The sequence below is a fragment of the Mycteria americana genome, chromosome 14, assembly GCF_035582795.1.
Source record: "Mycteria americana isolate JAX WOST 10 ecotype Jacksonville Zoo and Gardens chromosome 14, USCA_MyAme_1.0, whole genome shotgun sequence".
Lineage (NCBI taxonomy): Eukaryota > Metazoa > Chordata > Aves > Ciconiiformes > Ciconiidae > Mycteria > Mycteria americana.
Window position 1 is genome coordinate 5426331 of NC_134378.1, and position 17964 is coordinate 5444294.

The 17964-nt window shown below is 46.9% G+C and overlaps 2 protein-coding genes across 2 annotated transcripts in view; one reads left to right on the forward strand and one right to left on the reverse strand.

The window, feature by feature from the left end:
* IFT52 (intraflagellar transport 52) overlaps positions 1-17964 on the reverse strand; it is a 231549-nt gene that overhangs the window by 210346 nt on the left and 3239 nt on the right. The window lies entirely within an intron of this gene.
* Positions 1-17964, forward strand: part of PPP1R16B (protein phosphatase 1 regulatory subunit 16B) — a 66404-nt gene that overhangs the window by 41722 nt on the left and 6718 nt on the right. The window contains exons 3-10 of the mRNA XM_075516928.1: positions 8099-8169; positions 10243-10388; positions 12643-12746; positions 13069-13193; positions 15254-15379; positions 15736-15811; positions 16837-16966; positions 17719-17887. Of these exons, the coding sequence (XP_075373043.1) occupies positions 8099-8169; positions 10243-10388; positions 12643-12746; positions 13069-13193; positions 15254-15379; positions 15736-15811; positions 16837-16966; positions 17719-17887 (947 nt within the window). The remainder of the gene's footprint in view (positions 1-8098; positions 8170-10242; positions 10389-12642; positions 12747-13068; positions 13194-15253; positions 15380-15735; positions 15812-16836; positions 16967-17718; positions 17888-17964) is intronic.

Genomic DNA, 17964 nt, shown 5'->3' on the forward strand with positions numbered 1-17964 from the left:
GTGATGTTTTAGCAGATTACACTTTAACTCCTGGTGTGCCCTCTGTGCTCTCCTCTGCGGGGTAATGGTGTGAGACACATCTGGGCTGGCTGTGACCTGGCGGCTGGCGCCAGCTCCTGCTGCTGCTGGGTCACACAAAGCTGGTTTTGAGAGGGCTGCACTGCAGAGCGTGTCCCGGCACACCGCGCTTCTGCCTTACGCAGGCGTTTAGACCCTGGCTACGTGGCACCCTGCTCATGAATGCAGTGACCCATGGGAGCAGACCTAAGGATGTGCTTTGGTCCTGTATCTCTTAAAGACCTTCATCCCCAATGTCCTCATCCTAAACTAAAGGGAGACAAAGTTGGAGGGGAAAAAAAAAAAACCAAAATGTGCTGATCGAGGTTGGAGCGGATGCCGCTGAGGGTGGAGAAGGTACGCAAACAGCCAGAGCAGTTGGAGCTTCTCTAAAGACCAGGGCAAGGTTAGAGATGCATGACAGAGAAGAGGGGTCTCTGAAGCGGGGCAGGGTGAGGAGCAGAGAAGGGGAAGAGCCCGGTCCGCCGGCGAGCTCCTGGGCTGCAGGCAGCAGGCTGTCACTGCGAGGAATCATTTGGTATTCATTCAGGGCAGCTTGAAAAACAGAGATGTATTTCCCCACCCCTCCACCGAAACCTCTTTTCCGTTACTCTAAATAGAAAGTTTCCTGTTTTATAATTGAGACTCTTAGAAACATTCATGTGGTTCAGGTCAACATACAGCTGCTTAGCTGAGGCCATAGGATGCCTGAAATATGAGCCGGGGCAGAGGCTGTTGACTCTGGAACCTAATAACACTTTCAAATGGCAATATGAACTATTTCCTGCTACACAGAGCATATTAGAGTATCCTTTTGCAAATACTGTCAGGCTGGCTCTGCGTGGAGCTTGGGGGGGTATTGCAATTCTGCTCCTCAGATCACCTGTTATGTTATTGTGTTAATGAAACTGGGGAAGCTCCTCATGTACTCAGACAGCTGCAAAAATTTACCTCCCGACACCACTGCTTCCTTTTATCTAAACACTTCTTAAGCTGTGTTCAATTACTTTTTTTGCTGCATTTCCTTTTTGGTACCTTGAAAGATTTATTTTCTAATAAGCTTAGTATAGACATCACAGGTGATGGCTGTTGCACGTCTCAGTAGATAGACTTTGGTCCAATACATCAAAAGTAGTTCCTGAACAGGTATATGTGTGGGATCCTCTGTGCTACTCAGATAAAAGGCTTTGATGTTGTGTTGTCTGAATGGATTTGCATGTGTTGTCATGACTTCCGAGAAGAGCTTTTTGTAGGAAGAAAGCTGGAGGTAGCCAGAGCAGTAGGAGAATAGGAGGTCCTGGTCGAGCGTTTGCTGGCTCTGTAGGTGCCCTTCGTCTAACTCTGCCCTGAAACACAGAAGGGAAGCGAGATGTGTTGCTTCCCTGCTTGCACCCAACAAACCCAACGTTTCAGATGCGAACTCAAGAGATGGGGGATGCAGGTTCCTATCAAGCCGCTGCTGGAGGACATGGCTGTCCCTCAGCTCTCACTTTCTGTTGCTGCTCTCTGCTCAGGCCGCTGGCTTGTGCGGCTGCGACCGCAGCGGGATGATTCCCTCTGCACGCTGTCAGTGCCTTCTGAGCACCCTAAAAGCCAGCATTGCTCTGCTCATCGCTACAGCTCCTGAGTCATCCTTGGGAAACTCGCCCTTGGTCTCTTTGATCCATACCTCTATAAGACGGACTTAATTTTTTTTTTTTTAGTACTCTTTAAATCAGCACCATTCAAATACATACTCCAAAATGCCTCTTAAAGAGAGGAGAGGCTCTTTAGCAGCCCAGGTGTCACTGTCGCAGTGATATTGGGGAATCTGCTTTCCTGGCTCCCTGCCCACAGAAATCCTGCTGAAGGCAGCTGAGCCCGAAGGTTATATAAAACACTCATCCCTTTTAAAGCCCATCATCTGTTTAAAAACCATACCAAAATGATTTATTTATTCTTCCAATAAGAGATGAGGAATGGGAAACCAAGAAAATAATCTCTAACTTCAGTTTTCCTTTATGTATTTGGAATCTTCTGCGTGGACCAATTTCACTGTTAGTCTGAGCAGGAGAGGATGAGGATGCTTTTGAACGTGATGCTACATCCTTAGAAAGGCTTGTCAGATGGCAGCATCCTCTAATTTTTATTTTCCCTACTGAAATGAATTTGGCTTTGTTTCTGCTGTGCCCTTTGAGCATTGCTGGTTGCAGATGGGTAACTTGCACACTGTTACTTATCTGAGTAATCCCAGGTGGCTGGCAGCCATTAAAGAAAGATGCTTTAGCATCACTAGCACTAAGTGGATTATCAGAGCTTGAAGTCCTGTAGATGCAGAACAAGAAAGATGTGGGATGCAGTAGGGTTTGGGTGCCTGGCTGTGGCCGATTCATCCAAGACGCGGCTGTAGGCGGCTGTCCCCTTATAGCATTCTTCTTGGTGCTCTGACACTACAACGGATAGGGGTCAACGCATAAAGCAAAAATTGATTGAAATGGACGCAAAGAGAGGGAGAAAGAATTGGACCCTATGCATTAAATAAACGTATGAGTTGTTGACAACTCTCACTTTGCTGTCAGAATAAAACTTGTGTATGAACCAGGCCCCAAGCTCTGCAGGAAGAGCCTGCCGTGCGAAGCAGGCTCCTGGGGGCTAAGGAAGGGTATGCCCTCTTAAGCAAGAAGCATCAAAATCAGAAACAGATTTTCCTTGAGAGAAGCAGCACCTGGGCTGAGTGTAGCTGCGTGAAATGGCCCTGCCCCTGTGAATATGGCACGGAGCAGATGGGGCTCTGCTGGCCTCTTTCCAAACTTCCCGGAGTTTGTGGGTATTGTAGAAGGAATGTGTGTGCCCAGCTATAAACTAGGTGGGAAGTGTCTTAACAGGCTTCGAACCTTCCCGAGAAAGCTTGGTGATCAATCACGATGGGATGTCTCAGTAGCTAGCTCAGCAGGCAAACTAGGCCGTGTTTATTTTTAGGTGTACTAAATGTTTGAAGCTGGCTGAGCGGGGGGTTTTGTTTTCTGTGGGTTTTTTGTCTTTCAAAAAGCTTTAGGGAGCCGCAGAGTTTATCAATGGACCAGGTCGGGCTATCAGTTATACACTGCAGGGAGTGAAGGATAAGGCTGAGTAAGTTCATGCTGTTATTGCTCAGGGTTTAGATATGCTCTTAAATACGAATATCATAGTACGCTCTGTTAGGAAGCGGGATGCTTTGCTGGCAGAGCGCTCATAGCTTCAATGCTGTTTTCCTGGCAGTGTTTCTCCTGTGTAATAAATATCCCTGCAAACCCATAGCAGTAAAAATGCAGCTTTGAAGTAGCTGAGCCCATCCATAGGACCGTGCCTGGCAGGCTGGGCATCAGCCTTTCCAGACCTTTGCCAACACCTCTGTGGCACAGACTCCACCAGCATCTCGCTACAAGTAATGCTGGGAAGAGTTCCTTCTGCTACGCTGGGTTTTTGACTAAAGCTACATTTGGGTGGAGGCGACTTCTAGCAATGTGTAAAAGCGTGCATCTTAATCCGAGTGAAACCTCTCTTCATTTTATTCAGTGAAATCAGGTATAAACATACAAGAATTATTCTACTGCCGTAGAGACCTCAGTGCAACAGTAGCTTTTAAAGCTGGCCGGAGAACCAGGAAGTGAACTAGAAGAGTTTAAATGTTTCAAAAAGAAATTGTTGAGTGCAAAGGATCAAGATAAACTTGGATTTTTAAAAACGAATGGCCTGTGTGTGTATGTAACTTGGAGCACACAGGTAAGCCTGCTTGCCAGTATGGACAGTTTGCCACTGTATATTTTTGGGAGGAATCAGGACCTCCTATCAGGAAGGTGTTTGGTGGGGTTTTTTCCCTCCCTGGTATCCGTATCAGTTTCAGTTGGCTTTTCCTTTTATGAGTTATTAATACTTGAGGTATGCAAACGCTGCGTATAGATGGGGCTGTAATAGTATCCAGAATTTTATGGTGTAGCTGATTGACTTAGGGGGAACTGCACTGAAAAAGGCTCTTTTTCTCCATGGAAAAGTCTTCATCTGGTTTAGGAACTCTTCTGGAAAAGCTGTTTCTAGTGTAAACTCAGTGGGAAGTAACATGGATGTAAAACGATAGTGCTGTAGTATCTCTTCAGGTGGGAGAGCTGATTACCCCGCATTGAATTTTACTTAGGGTCTTTGCAGTGGTTTTTTTTGTCTTCCCCCTGATTTATAGGTTTTGGGGAGAATAAGCGAGGCTTGGACATGCTTGGGAGGAGCGGGAGCTCCTGAGAAGTGGGTTTGTTGTGTTCAGGGAGGAGAATCTGTCTGCGGCTGCCCCAGGACATGTGATGAAGGGTGACTTAAAACCTAGGATGTATTTTCACAGCTGTTGTGGGAGCTTTTTCCATTTAACAGAGCACAGATGTGAATGATAAAATATAAATTGAAGATTAATGTACACCATCTTGGCATGTGAGAGGTTCAATTATAGGCAGAGCAAGCAGAATAATGGAAAATACATTTGAGTGATTGTTCAGTTAATATAATTTGCAATGAATTATTCACAACAGTTTGTTCACCCAGCTCTTATTGTAATCATTTTCATTCCTTCATTTGCTATGCGTTTGAAACTGCTTCCCACAACTTGTGCTTGACATGTAATAAAGTATATCCACGCATCCAGCCCCTTCTCCCCACCTGCCCCCCGCCTACATGCAAAGAAGGACAGAGTTTAAAGAGCTCAGCATTTTAGGCACTGAGCTCTCTTTAAGAAGTTAATCGTAAGTGTTAAAGTAGAGGCTGCTGCCTGATGAACCTGCCGATGTGACCCATAAAAGCCCATTCTGTTGGGCTCGGAGTAACCTGAGCTCACAGAGGGGCTTGCAGAGGACCCATTTCCATGCTATACCTTGTACGTATGGGGGGGATCTTCCTTTCATGAGTGGTGTGCTGAGGTTTGAGCCGACAGAAGGCGGTCAGCTGGCATCAAGTGATTAATCTGCGTCCTTGTGAGCTGAAGCGTGTGCTTCTTACCTGTACGGCGTCATTCGTGCCTGGAGGTGGGAGGAGAAGGTGTTGGGCTTTGCAGCGAGGCACGCGCTGCAGGCTTGAAGAGAAGCGCTTTGCTTGCTCAGGTCCCTGTCCCTTATGTTGTGCACTAAGCAGTGGAGCGGGTCGGTGGCACTGCCACAGCCCTGGAGCTGAGGGTCTGGCTTCCAACACTGCAAAGCATCGCAGTTGCGGCCCCCTTTCCTATTCTTAAGGCACTGGAAAACCACAAATGCACATTTCTCCTGAAGTTTATCAGAAAGGAGGACTTACCCTTCCCAGCCATGGGAGGGACTGTTCCTGGGTAGCGGGCGTGGGGGAAGATGTCCATGTCCTCCTTCCACGTCCCTCTGCAGGTCTGCCCACAGGGAGCAGGCAGTGATGAAGCTGCTCTTTGCCACCCCACGCCCTGCTGCTGCTGGTGGTGGGTAGGAATCGGGGCTGCGTTCTGCTACGAGCTTAGTGGGACGCTGGGTAAATCCCCTCGCGTGTAAAAGGGGGCACATGTAATAGCAAATTGCAGTTCTTGGAGACTTCTGCCTAGCTGTTGGCATTTGTTGTCTGGAGCATGAGCAATACTGAAGGCAACATCCTTCTGACTTTAGAGAAAAGAGCCAGGACTTGTTGCTGCCCAGCCCTGTGCTCCCCTGCCAAACCCCGAGATGCCAAACTTCAGCTTAGGTCTTGTCGGAAAGGAGTCTGATCTCTTCTTCAAGCCATGTTTGCCTGGACTCATTGGTACCACATCCATACCAAGCTTCGTTACCTGACTTTTCTGTGCTCTTTTCTGGTGTCTTGTGGTTGTCAGTCTTTGGTGTGTTGGGAGATACTGGGACGTGTTTTGAGGGCTGCGGTGAGCCGGTCCCGAGTGCACCCCCCAAGGGGAGGTGCACTGCAAACATGAGGGCTGCTGCGGGGGTTAATGGAGAATTCAAAGCTGCATAAATCCTTCTCTGAATCTTAACCCTTCAAGGACTCTTACAAGCTCTGTCAAGCCATTATCGCAGAGCCTTCAACACAAAACCCCATACTCCATAACAAGCTGGGATTCATGCTACTGCTTCTTCCCATGGAGGGACAGCACTTGTAAAGTTAATCTGCCAGCATCTATTTGTCCAAATCTCCATAATCAGGCAAAACATGATTATGGAGCTGCATGTCATTAGTACACAATGGCTCTTAAATGACTGAGATTGAATTAAAACCCTAATGGCGGAGCATCCAAAGTAAATAAGAGACAGCCAGATCCACTGGTGAATGACTCGCCTATCACTCAGCTTGGATTAGGAGAGCAGGAGCTTGGGGCTGGCCAGAAACAGTAGAAGCACAGTCATTAAATTGGATATACTGGCTGGGGTTCAGCGCTCTTATTACTGTCAAGCATGCGAGTGTCGGGGGGTGTGAGCTGAGTGTAGGCGTGGGCTTCCTGCGCTGGCCTTTGAGCTGGAAAAAACTCGGGCTCTTTGGACTCGCCGCGGTGGGGGATGAGTTTTGTTCTTTGTTGTATTCTGCTGTTTTGTATCAGTTTCATCGAGCAGGTGGCAATGCCTTGAAATTATTTCCAGCAAACGTAAATTCCAGCATTCAGTTTGAGTTGGGTGAAACAATCCTGTGATAGAAAGTGTTTTATTTCACTTCCGTCTGGTTTTGCCTTCCGTTTTGATAATGTCGGATCGGTGGCTTCCAAATAAAATTTCACTTTGGTTTCGATTTGCCTTTCTTGCGAGTGCATTTTCCAGGTCTTTTAAACAAAGCTTCATAAATCAACACTGATGTCATTGTGGACTTGTTTTCCATGTTCTGCTTCAGATGCCAGAGGTGCTCTGTCCCCCCGGAGAGCCCTGATGAGGGGAAGGAGCTCCCTCTAACAGTGGGACAGCCAGCGGTCGAAAGCAGCAGAAGCAGAGGCTGCAGGATGCTTTGGGAGTGACCAGCCTTGCAGTCTGTGGGATTGCCAGCTCTGAGGATGGTTACTGCCCTTTTAGCTTTGTTACCGTTCCTTATTTTGCAGCTCTGGTTACACTTAGTGGTTGCACCTTTGCGGATAAATATGATGGGAATTGAATATCTATTGCTACCCTGGCCCCAGGGAGATGATTATGAACCTCTGGCTGGTGCCTGTGCTGTCAGTGACATTTGAGGTGGGAAAAGCATTAGGTAGTGAAATCTCTGGAGGAAAAGCAAGGAATGAACAAGTAAACAACAGAAGATGGGTATAGATCATCAAGATCTGTCAGCAGTGTTGAATTTGAAGAGTTCCTGGTGTTGCTATTAATTTACTTCCTCTGCCAGCCTTATTGCTATTACCCCGTGCAAGATCTGTACCTCAGAGCAAACTTTATTTTTTACCTAGAGCCTAATGGTTTTCCATGTGTTTCAGAAATTTGCATTTTAATGGAATAAATCTTATCCTTTCCCACCAAAGCAGCAATAAAAAGAATAAAGCCTCTGGAAAGCTTTCTTCAAATACCCACCAGCTCCTGTGAAGTGTCCGAAGCAACCCCGGTGTATTTTCAATGCGGCAGGCCTCTGAACGTATTGGGTTTCTCATCCCAGATTGATAACTTCTTGAGGCAAGACCTCATTCCCCCCCCAGTGAGATCTCTCTTACGGTTTTAACTCAGGACCCAAAAATCACTGATTGCCTTTGAGCTCTCCTGGGCTGCAGTGTGCAGACGTTGCACTCAATGTTGCAAAGCACAAGACAAAAATGTAGATTTTTCCAGCACAACCATATGAAAATGACAGCTGTAATAGCAAAGTCTCCTTTGGAAGGAAGTTGGGGGAAAATTGTGTGCTGGTGCTCTCTGCTGGATAAAACCAAGAAGGCCATTTACTCGCCAGCACTGCGGTGACTGCGGCTTCACACCAGCGTTGGGCTCTTGGCCGAGAGGTCTCCTGCAGCTCTGCCCACGCTGGGACACCCTGACTGTGCCGGTTGCCTTTGTCTTGAACTGGCCAGGGCTAGCTGAGAGCAAGAGATGTGTTAGGATTACTGATCTGACTCCTTTCCTCCTATCTCCTTCCCTTACAGTGTGTTACTTGCTGAAGAGCAACATCAGCCCGGACCTGTGCAATGAAGATGGATTAACTGCACTGCATCAGGTGAGGCGTGGGAGGAGGTCGCAGCTCCCGGCTGCTCTGCGCTGTCCCGTCTTCCTGCTGCCCGCTGAGCAGACCTGCCGGGGAGAACGGAGAAAGCTCTTGTATTCCATTTTGTTACTCAGTTAAAGCAATGAAAATTCACCATGATGTGCTGGCGATCCTGTTTCTTGGGCAGCAAACTAAGATCAAACCCTTCTCTTGCTGTATCCCAGACTTTGTTCAGTGATAATAAGAGCTCAGGAATTGGGGCTGGGTTTCAGATGCGAACGTTTCTCCCACCCTTTAATCTTTGCAGGGCTGGGCTGTAAACGCTTAAAGCAGGTTAACTCAAATTTAGAGACTTTGGCAACCCACGAGTTTTGAAACTGGTTTAAATAAACAATACACAGGATGTTTGGAGAGCCTGCTGTTGCTCTCTGTAGGCTCAGGGACTTCCAAAAGTCTGTAGGAGATGGCAGCAGCTGCTTGCCAGTAAAATACAGACTTGCCATAGTGGTGTGTAAGTCTGTGTCCTTCTGCAGAGCCTCTGCATTGATGCCATGAAGGTTTTTCTATTCTTCTTCCTAAGGCCCCCGTCCCCACCCCTCCTCGTGAGCCCTGATTTTCAGTGCGAAAGCGTCAGGAGAGTCAGCCCGCAGAAGGCCCGTGGGACTCGCCGTGCCTGGCAGCTGCCGCCTCCGCTGCTGCGAAACAGTGGCACGGTTGTCACACTCACTCCGAGGGCGGAACAGGGACTCGTGGTTTTCTCTCCATTAGTCCCTGCTGTAAATGCTCCCATTGACTTGGGATTTTGGATTCTTCTGCAGGTCACTTGCTCTCTTCAAAGCTGGATGGATGTTTGCTTAAAAAAGCAAACTGGCCTCTAGAAGACTAAAAGGTCCCCCCCCACCTCTCCAAAGAGCTGTTATTCTGCACATAGAGAAACGCTGACAGCCTCATTGCTTTCCCCACTAGGTACCGAAGCCATGGAGAATCCCACGTTGCCCACTGAAGGATCAGTTACTGTAAAGGTGCATTTGGGAGTTGAGGTGGGAACTTTGCACCCACTAGAATTAACTGATTCCCTGAACAGAGAGAAGCTCCTAAGTGAACACTGTTGCCCCTTAGCAGTGGCTTCCAGTGAAGGATGCAGTTACACTTCTGTGATAACTTGGCTGTGTGACAGGCATGATTTTAACCTCACTTCCATATACAAATAGTAAACAGAAATAGAAATAGATAAAAGGTCCTTGTCACTCAGCTGCTAACATGCTTGTTGTGGGGTGTAATTCAGCCCCGGTACAAGCCCATACTGCAGTGCTGAGCCGTGAGTCGCCCATGTGGGTCTGCAGTAATGCGTAGACCGTGAACAGGCTTCTTGCACAAGAATGAATCTTACTTTAGTGTCTTTATCACACACATGTTCATGTCAAGAAGTGAGCATGAGGTGGATCAAAGAGCAAATTCCACCTTCTCCAAAGGAAAGCGGTTGAGGCCCTTCTTGCAGACTGCCTCTGGGACTGTGGTGTAAGTGCACCGAGGATGCTGATTTTTTTTCAGGAGATGAAAGGTGCCCTGTGAAGTACCTCATAATTCTGGGAATCCAACTTGCATTTCTTCAGATAACTGTGGGAGGTAGCGCGAGCTGCTGGGAAGGCTTTTACTCATCACATGCCAGTGTGTGGGATTTTCTTTAAGAAAAGGGAATGTCAGCTTGTCAGCTCATCCCTTGGTATGTGGTTATACTGGTTACGTTGAATTTCTGCTATGTTTGCTCTTGAATATGGAAGACCCAGTGGAACAGAAGCTGTGCTCATATTTGCTATTGTTCCCTACTGGTTCTGCCCCCAAACCAGAAGGCCCTGTAAAACACCAGTGACCTTCAATCTGTCCAGTGTAGGTGTCCTGCATGGTGCCTTTCTGACCTGGTTGTGCTCAATTTAGTGTTTAACTCTGTTGGAGATGCTTGTTGCCAAACACTGCAGGATAAAGTAGGTCTCCACGTCCGGGTACCCTGGTACAACTGAGCAGGTATGAGCCCTCATCTTCCCAAAGTTTAAAAAATACAATCTGTCTGCATCTCTTCCTCACCAGTGCTGCATAGACAACTATGAAGAGATAGTCAAGCTTCTCCTCAACCACGGGGCCAATGTCAACGCGAAGGACAATGAGCTGTGGACTCCATTGCATGCAGCAGCTACGTGTGGTCATATCAACCTGGTGAAGATCCTCATCCAGCAGTAGGTGGCTTTTTGTGTCGGTCCCTTTCTGCAGATCTGATTCTACCCACAGCTTCTGTGGATGGAAACCGAGACTGCTTAGTACCTTGCGAGGTTGCAGCGGTGGTGATTATCCCCTGCTTTCAGGCTATTCATGGGACTCCTTCCTGCTTGGGGGAGAAGGGGGGTGGAGGAGGAAGAGCAGAAAGGCTGAGGAGACACAGTACTAGGTGACTTGACTCAGTTTCATGAAGCTTCTGGAGACTGGGCCAAAATTTGCCACTTTTTGCCTGTATTCTGGTGTGTACGTGTCTGTGTGTGCTTGTTGAACCATGCTCACCGGACAGGTAAAATAGGTGCAGCCAGCAGGATCCACCTTCAAGCTCTTAAACACGATTTCAGGTCTTCCAGCCACAGTCAAAGAGACTCTGACGTAGGAGGACAGCAGCATGTTTGTATAGCTCAAATACTTGGGTGAACTTTGTGGCCTGTCTTACTGGCTCTTAATTAGTAACCAGTTAGCTTCTTGTCATGCGTTTGTTCCCCAGCGGTGTGACACAGGGTGCTTGCACTGGACCTTCCACTTGGCTTTACCAAGACCCTAAAGCTCAAGTCTCTTCTAGACTTGCCAGCAAGGAGGAGGAAGCCAGATGTGTTTTGAGCTGTACCACGTGCAGCATTTAATAAGCTCCTGCTGTGAGTCCTGTCTGGAGCACCAGATAGTCCTGACCCTGTATGGAGCCCTCTCCTCCATTTCCCGGCGCGATGATGTAGAGAGCAGAGCGTGCTCCGGGAGGGTTAATGTGCTGCCTTGCACAGCAGTGCCGGCTGCTTCTCCCTCGGGGAGGGAGACTGCTTCTTGTGATGCTGTCATCTGGGAGACTAGCATTGAAAATCTGGCCCTTCTTCTTTGGCCGTATAATGAAGGGAGTGGAGCAGAGGATGCAAATAATCGTCCCTTGGAGGACGTTCCCACTTGGGTTAGGAAATTTTTGGATGGGGGGCATAAAAATGGAGCAAACAAATGTGCAACGACACAGTGCATTCCTGACTCCTAATTGAAGATAAGGGAGTGTCATGGGGATGGGTGGCAAGGTGAGGAGCTGGAGTTTATGGCCCTAGTTGTCATAGACTGCCCTGTGTTGAGTAGTTGCCAGCAAATTTGGACTCTAGTAGCCTAATGTCATGATCCTATGCTCAGAAACACTCTTCCCCTGGACTTTTGATGAATGGGGTGGTTTGTTTGCTACAATGAAAGTTGTCCTTTACAGGAGGTATCACATATCAAATGACCAGTTAAACACTGCCTTTGAAGGTGATGTTACTGGTGATGGGACCTGGAACCCTTGGAGACCATCAGAGGAAGTAGCCCACAAAAGATGTCCAGTTCCTTGCTTTTATATTTGCTGATTAAACGAATGCTGGTACTTTGGAAATGTGAATTTCAATGTAGTTTGCTCTGCTCAGGCAAAGGGGAAAAAAATAAAGAAAGAAACAGGAATCTAAATGCAAGTGGATACTATCTGCTGTCCTTCTGTGGCTGGTAACTGTCAAGGTAGATCAGAATTCAGCTGAAACTATTTAACAGCTAGCTAAAATGGCACAGTTCAGAAGGTGCTGGAAATTTTCTACTAGGTGGGAATATGGGGACAGCGATCAGTTTAGCTGGCAATTTTACTTCCACATAGTGACCTCCTGGAGGTCACTAAAGCACTTAGAGAAGTGCTTTTGGACAATCAAAAAGAAAAATTCACCAGTTGACAGGATATTTTTTTTATTACTATTTTTTGCCCACGTGCCCTTGGCTAGATGGAATGCTCCCTCCACCATTCAGCCCCTGTCTTTCCCAACTTTTCTGGTCCTTGCGAACTTTTCATTGAAGGACTGCCAGATGCCCAGATAACAAGCACCTGGTAGTTGCTTGGCATTGTTATCCAGAAATTCAGCAAATAAATCACTTCTATCACTGAGAAGCTGCCAGTCTGTCCAGTGCCAGGATCAGGAGAGGACAGGAACTACTCAGTGGCTCATGTGCCCCACAGCCCATGAAGGAGGTGTAGCGTGCTGCCTTTCATCCACTTCTGGAATTTATCTTCCCCATTCATAGCTCCATGGCTTTGCTTCAAATCTTTCGTATCTCACACAAATGTTGGTGATATTTGGGCAATTATTAAACCCCAGTTAGTTTTTGCTAAGCATTTATCCTAGTCTTTGGCACTGCCTGCTCTAGGATGTTTGAGGTGCTTTCTTGTGTAACGCCGCTTTCTCCTTGCAGCGGAGCAGACTTGTTGGCAGTCAATGCAGATGGCAACATGCCGTACGACCTCTGTGAAGATGAGCCAACTCTGGATGTCATTGAGACTTGCATGGCCTATCAAGGTAAGGAGACTGAGTTCATGTAAAATACAAAAATGGGTCAATGTAGTACTAAAACTTACCTTGTTACTCAGCTCTTGATTTTTCTCTGGAGAAAAGCAGAGAGCTGCTGCCTGGCATAATTTCTTGGAACCTGACTCTGTCTAGTTTCTCTGATTCCTAAATAATGATGAGGGTGAAGGACAGCTGTCAGTCCCCTCAGCTACATAGCCTCTGAAAAGGATGTGAGGTCATATCAACGAGGAATTATTAAGTCTAATTTTACTCAACCAGTGGAGACAAAGACCCTTTCCAACTCTTCTCTCTCTAACTGGAATTTTAACAGGAATTACACAGGAAAGGATCAATGAGATGCGGGCTGCTCCAGAGCAGGTCATGATCTGTGACATTCACGACATACTTGCAACTGGACAAGACCTGAACAGGACTGATGCCCAAGGTGCTACACTGGTGAGTGAAACTGCTGTGGCTTCACTTTTGCCTTCCTTCAGCCTGTAGATTACGAAACCTGCCCTGTGGCAGGAGTTACACAAAATCAACATGTACGAGTCACTGAGAGGAGTGAGGAAGCTATTTTGATCTTCTTCCCTGTTTTAGTTTATTGTCACTTAGGAACGGGCTCTGTCCATGAGGACAGCTGACATAACTTAGTGTCTAACCCTGCGCTTTGTGAAGCGAATCCCTTGTTCACGTGTCAGCTCTGTCCAGCAGCTCAGGTCCTGCAGCAAGGCTGCTGAGCTCCTGGGTCCTGTCTGACAGTGGCTGGTACCAGCAGCTTCCAAAGAAAGGTGCAAGAAATCCCACAATGAGGAGCTGCAGAACATAGCACTTCTGCTGACCTCCGGGGAAATGGGCCTGAATGACCTCCCAGTAATCTCTTGCTTCTCACTAGTCTCGTAGTCTGATCTGACTCCCTCGGAGGAGACATGAGAGTCCTCTGGTTTTCATGGGAGCAGGATCTGGTGTTGGGCACTCTGGAGACTTTCTGCCTCCTCTTCTTTCTGCTTTGCATAGCATCTGGCTCATCAGAGTCGATGGAGTGCTGTGTTTATTCACGTAGGGTGGCATCTGCCCCTGGGCAGAGGAGAGCACCCAGGACAAATGTACAGCACAAAGCAAGCTGGCATCTGATTTGAGTGGACAGGGACCGAGAAGGCTGAACAATCCTAGTCCTGTTCCCTTCTTTTTCACCTGCAAATGTGTGTCTTAAACCCTTGCCTACAGCAGTCCCAACTTAGGGAAAGTTCAGTAATGCTGTCATACGTGTTGGGACTTTCATACAAACTTGGTCATTTGATGCTTGGGTCCAGACGTAACTGGTGTCCAGGCCACTTGGTGTCATTTGTTTGATGGCCAGACCATGGCAGTGCATTCAGGTTTCTTAATCTAAATTGTCACCTATAGCGTATACCAGAAGCATAAGGGCAGGGCAGGCTTCCTCCAAGGTAGACTCAGATGACTGAAGCTTTTATTGCACCTTATTTTTTTTAACACATTTTTCCCTTTCACAAGGATTATATACATAAATTTAAGCAGACCTCTTGGCTTCCCTTTTTATATCACCCCCAAGTGATTCCTTGTTAATTCATATGGCCCCTACAGGGTATGACCCCATGCCGTAATATTTATGTAGAAATAAATTGAATTGCCAGAAAGCATCAGAATTTATTTCCAGACGAGGGTTTAACTTTGTGTGGTGGAATCCACATGGAAATTTTTGAAACAAAGCTTTAATTCTCCTCTTCAGCACAGTTGAAGTAGGATGAGCTCTGAGTGGCGTTCATACCTTCAGAGTAGTGCATAGGTCAATGCTTTGCTCAGAGATGCAACAGCAGACCGCAATTATGAAAATCTTCAGGGACATGGAGTGTCGTGGAGGACTAAAGGAGACCATTATTGATGTCTCCAAAGTGATGGTTGTAGTTGGAAGCTAATATCTGAAAAATCATATTCCCTTAACTAAAAGTAGCCAAGGATTAAAATGTTTTTGATTTTCAAATGGTGAAAACAATTATAGCGCGAGTGGAAGTGCAATTGCACGAAGGGAGTCCTGACTAAAGCAGGCTGAAAATTTGATCAAAAAAATCACATCCACAGCACTTAAGTGGGGAAGAGGAGACATTCTTCTGGCACAAGGAATGCAGAGTTTACAGCGGATGATGTTCTGCATTGCAGGCTTGCATTTTGATGGTGCTGTTTCCCCACAGATTGGGAAACACTTAAGAGCTCTTGATTTAAAATGTGAAAACATTATTTTTGTAAGCCATATATGTAAGTTATTTTAAGAACTGTGAAGCAGTTTCCCCTCCAAACAGAATTATATGCAGGTAATACCAAGTTTTAGTAACAGGAAGAACCTGCTTTTGACCTGATGGCGTCTGCCAAATGTGACACGTGCTGCCTGTCCAGGTCTAGACTCAGATGTTATCCAAGAAATTCCACTGAAACTTGGTGTATAAAACCATTCGTGGTCCTTGCAGGTGGTTCATGCTCTGTTCCTTGTCTCCTAGCTGCATATAGCTGCAGCCAATGGTTATCTGCATGCAGCTGAAGTCCTTCTTGACCAGGGGGCAAGCCTGGATGTTAAGGACTGGGATGGCTGGGAACCTCTTCATGCTGCTGCTTTCTGGGGACAGGTAATGATTTTGTTGCAAATGTCGTGTATGAGGGTGACATTTCTTTCTGCCTGGACAAACTATGGAGTACTCTGCAAATGGGAGAAATCTGTACTAGGGCTGGACTCACTGGACAGTGTCAGATGAGGTCCTTGGGGCTCCAAAAAGAAGCTGTTGCTGAGAAAGTTCAGGGAGAGTATGTCTGTGCGGTTGAATGGTAGGAACAACATTTAACATCACACACGTACCAGAATAATTTGAGGCGAGTTGAGCATGCATGCCATTGCTTCTTAACTTATTCCAACTTTTCAGCTTTGAGGAGGAAAGCGATTGCCTAAAATACCTCTATCAATTTGTCTTTGTTTCCCTTTCTTTAGATGCAGATGGCTGAGTTGCTTGTGTCCCATGGGGCTAGTTTGAGTGCCAGGACATCTTTGGATGAGATGCCAATAGGTGAGTTTACTAAGCTTAAAAAAAAGGGATTGCTAAGAAAAGCTTTTCCTCCTAAGCGTGCTGGAGTCTTCACACGGTGCTTTCAGAAGCATTAACGTTATTTTTCAGGTGTCTTTAGAATCAAAGTTGCAGTTACTTTGGCTGAAGTTGTACAGTGCCTACTTTGTTACGTCTGAAAACGCTTCTTCCTGCCCATAAAAACAAAGGAGAAGGAATTTCTCAAGCACTAAGTCTTTCTCCTGTGTGTTTCCACTCATCTTATCCCTCTGTACCTGTGCTTGGGAGTCTCCCTGCTCTTATATTGTAGTCTTGGATCTGAGCAGCTGTTGAGTGCAGCCCTAAGACTTGGGTGTCTAACTCTGTTTTGATGCAATGAAGTGTGGTGAGCGCTATAAGGGGTTGGAGAGGAAAGAGAAAACACACACAAGTCTTGGAACAGATTGGAAAAATGCCAAAGTGCTAGCATCTGACCATGTGTATTATAACCTTGTGCCACGTTTTCTTCTGGCAAAACCTTAATTGAAAAATCTGTGCATCCTTGTTTTGAAGGTTGAAAGTTCTTGTCTTCTACCCTGATCTGCTTTGCTTTTGTCTATATTCTTCTTCGGTTTGGAGGCTTATGTAAAAATGCTGTATTCAGGGGAGCTCAGTCTGGTAATTACAGAAATTTCTTCTCCTCCCATCTTGAAGCATCGATACAGTGGTCAATATATCTCTCACCCTTTCATGGGTAACAGCACAGCATGCTGCAGAGATGGGACGAAACCTAGCTGAATAGCTGGATCATTGCAAAGCTGAGCCCCCGTCACAATCAGCAGCTCCTGTTTTCTGCTCCTGTGTCCAAACCATTCTGCCGCCCCTAATTTCTTTAGAGGTTAATGTGCCTGAGCACATTCTGCTTAAATTTCCCTTCCCTTCCTCCTAGCATACGTAGTCGTATATACTAGGAAGGCACAGTTAGTAACGTGGTGTTAATGGTACCACATCTGAACTGTCTGATTAATGGCTTGGTCTGTGTGCCATAGATCTGTGTGAAGAGGAGGAATTCAAAGTATTACTTCTGGAGTTGAAACACAAACACGATGTGATCATGAAGTCTCAGATGAGGCATAAATCCTCCCTGAGCCGAAGGACCTCCAGCACCGGCAGCCGGGGGTAAGTGCGTTGTTCTCTGCAGGTCCCCTGCTGCGTTAGCTTGCCCACCCAGATGGGGTTGCAGTTGGCAACCCTGCGGTTGGCGTGCGGAGAACGACCCGTCTGTCCTTTCTGAACGAGCTCTGAAAGGCAGAAGCTGACTTTCGGTTGCTGAAGGCAGAGCTACTTTGAAGAGTGGTTCTTTCACTAGAAAGAGATGTTGTTTCTTGGGGGGAAGATGGCTCTGCACTGTTGTGGCTCAGGAACCGCTCTGAACAGAGAACCAAGGGGTGAGAATTCACTCTAAGCCACTGATACTGGTGTCTGAGAATCAGTGCTTCAAACGGATTAACTTGAGCTTCTCAATAATATGTCTCATGGCCAAGATGCTGTGTTCAGAGACAGTTTGCACAGGTCTTTATAAGATGTTTACTAGACACCAAAGCAGTCCTGCAGACCACAAAACTCCCTAAACAGCCCGTGGGCCCTTTCCCTCTACATTTTCTCCACTGGTTGCAGAGTAGATCCATTAGGTGAGCTGTATGAGATCTAACGCAGATTTGCAGTACTACTTTAAAACTCCTTAAAATTCCTCCCACATTTAATATCCACACTAGTGCCTTTGCTTTGCGGGGGTGCCAGGATGCTCAATTCATGTTCCATTCCAGTGGGAGAGGCTGTGAAGCATGAGGGGGAGGTGAGAAGAGCTGCAGGGTAAGAGGAAATGTCACGTCCTGCTGACAGCTTCCATGCCCCTTCTCCCTGTCCCGCAGGAAGGTGGTGAGGAGGGCCAGCCTTTCGGACCGAACAAACCTCTACAGGAAGGAGTGCGAGAAGGAAGCCATCGTCTGGCAGCAGCTGGGGGCAGCAGAAGAAGGAAGAAACTCGGGTCTCATTGGAGAAATTGGGGAGACTCGGTCTGACCAGGAGAATACTGACCCCGTAAGGAATCTCTTCTGTATTATGGGAGTCACCAAGGAGGGCCGGTAGCGCAGGTTCAATAGCAATGGGTGCCCGGG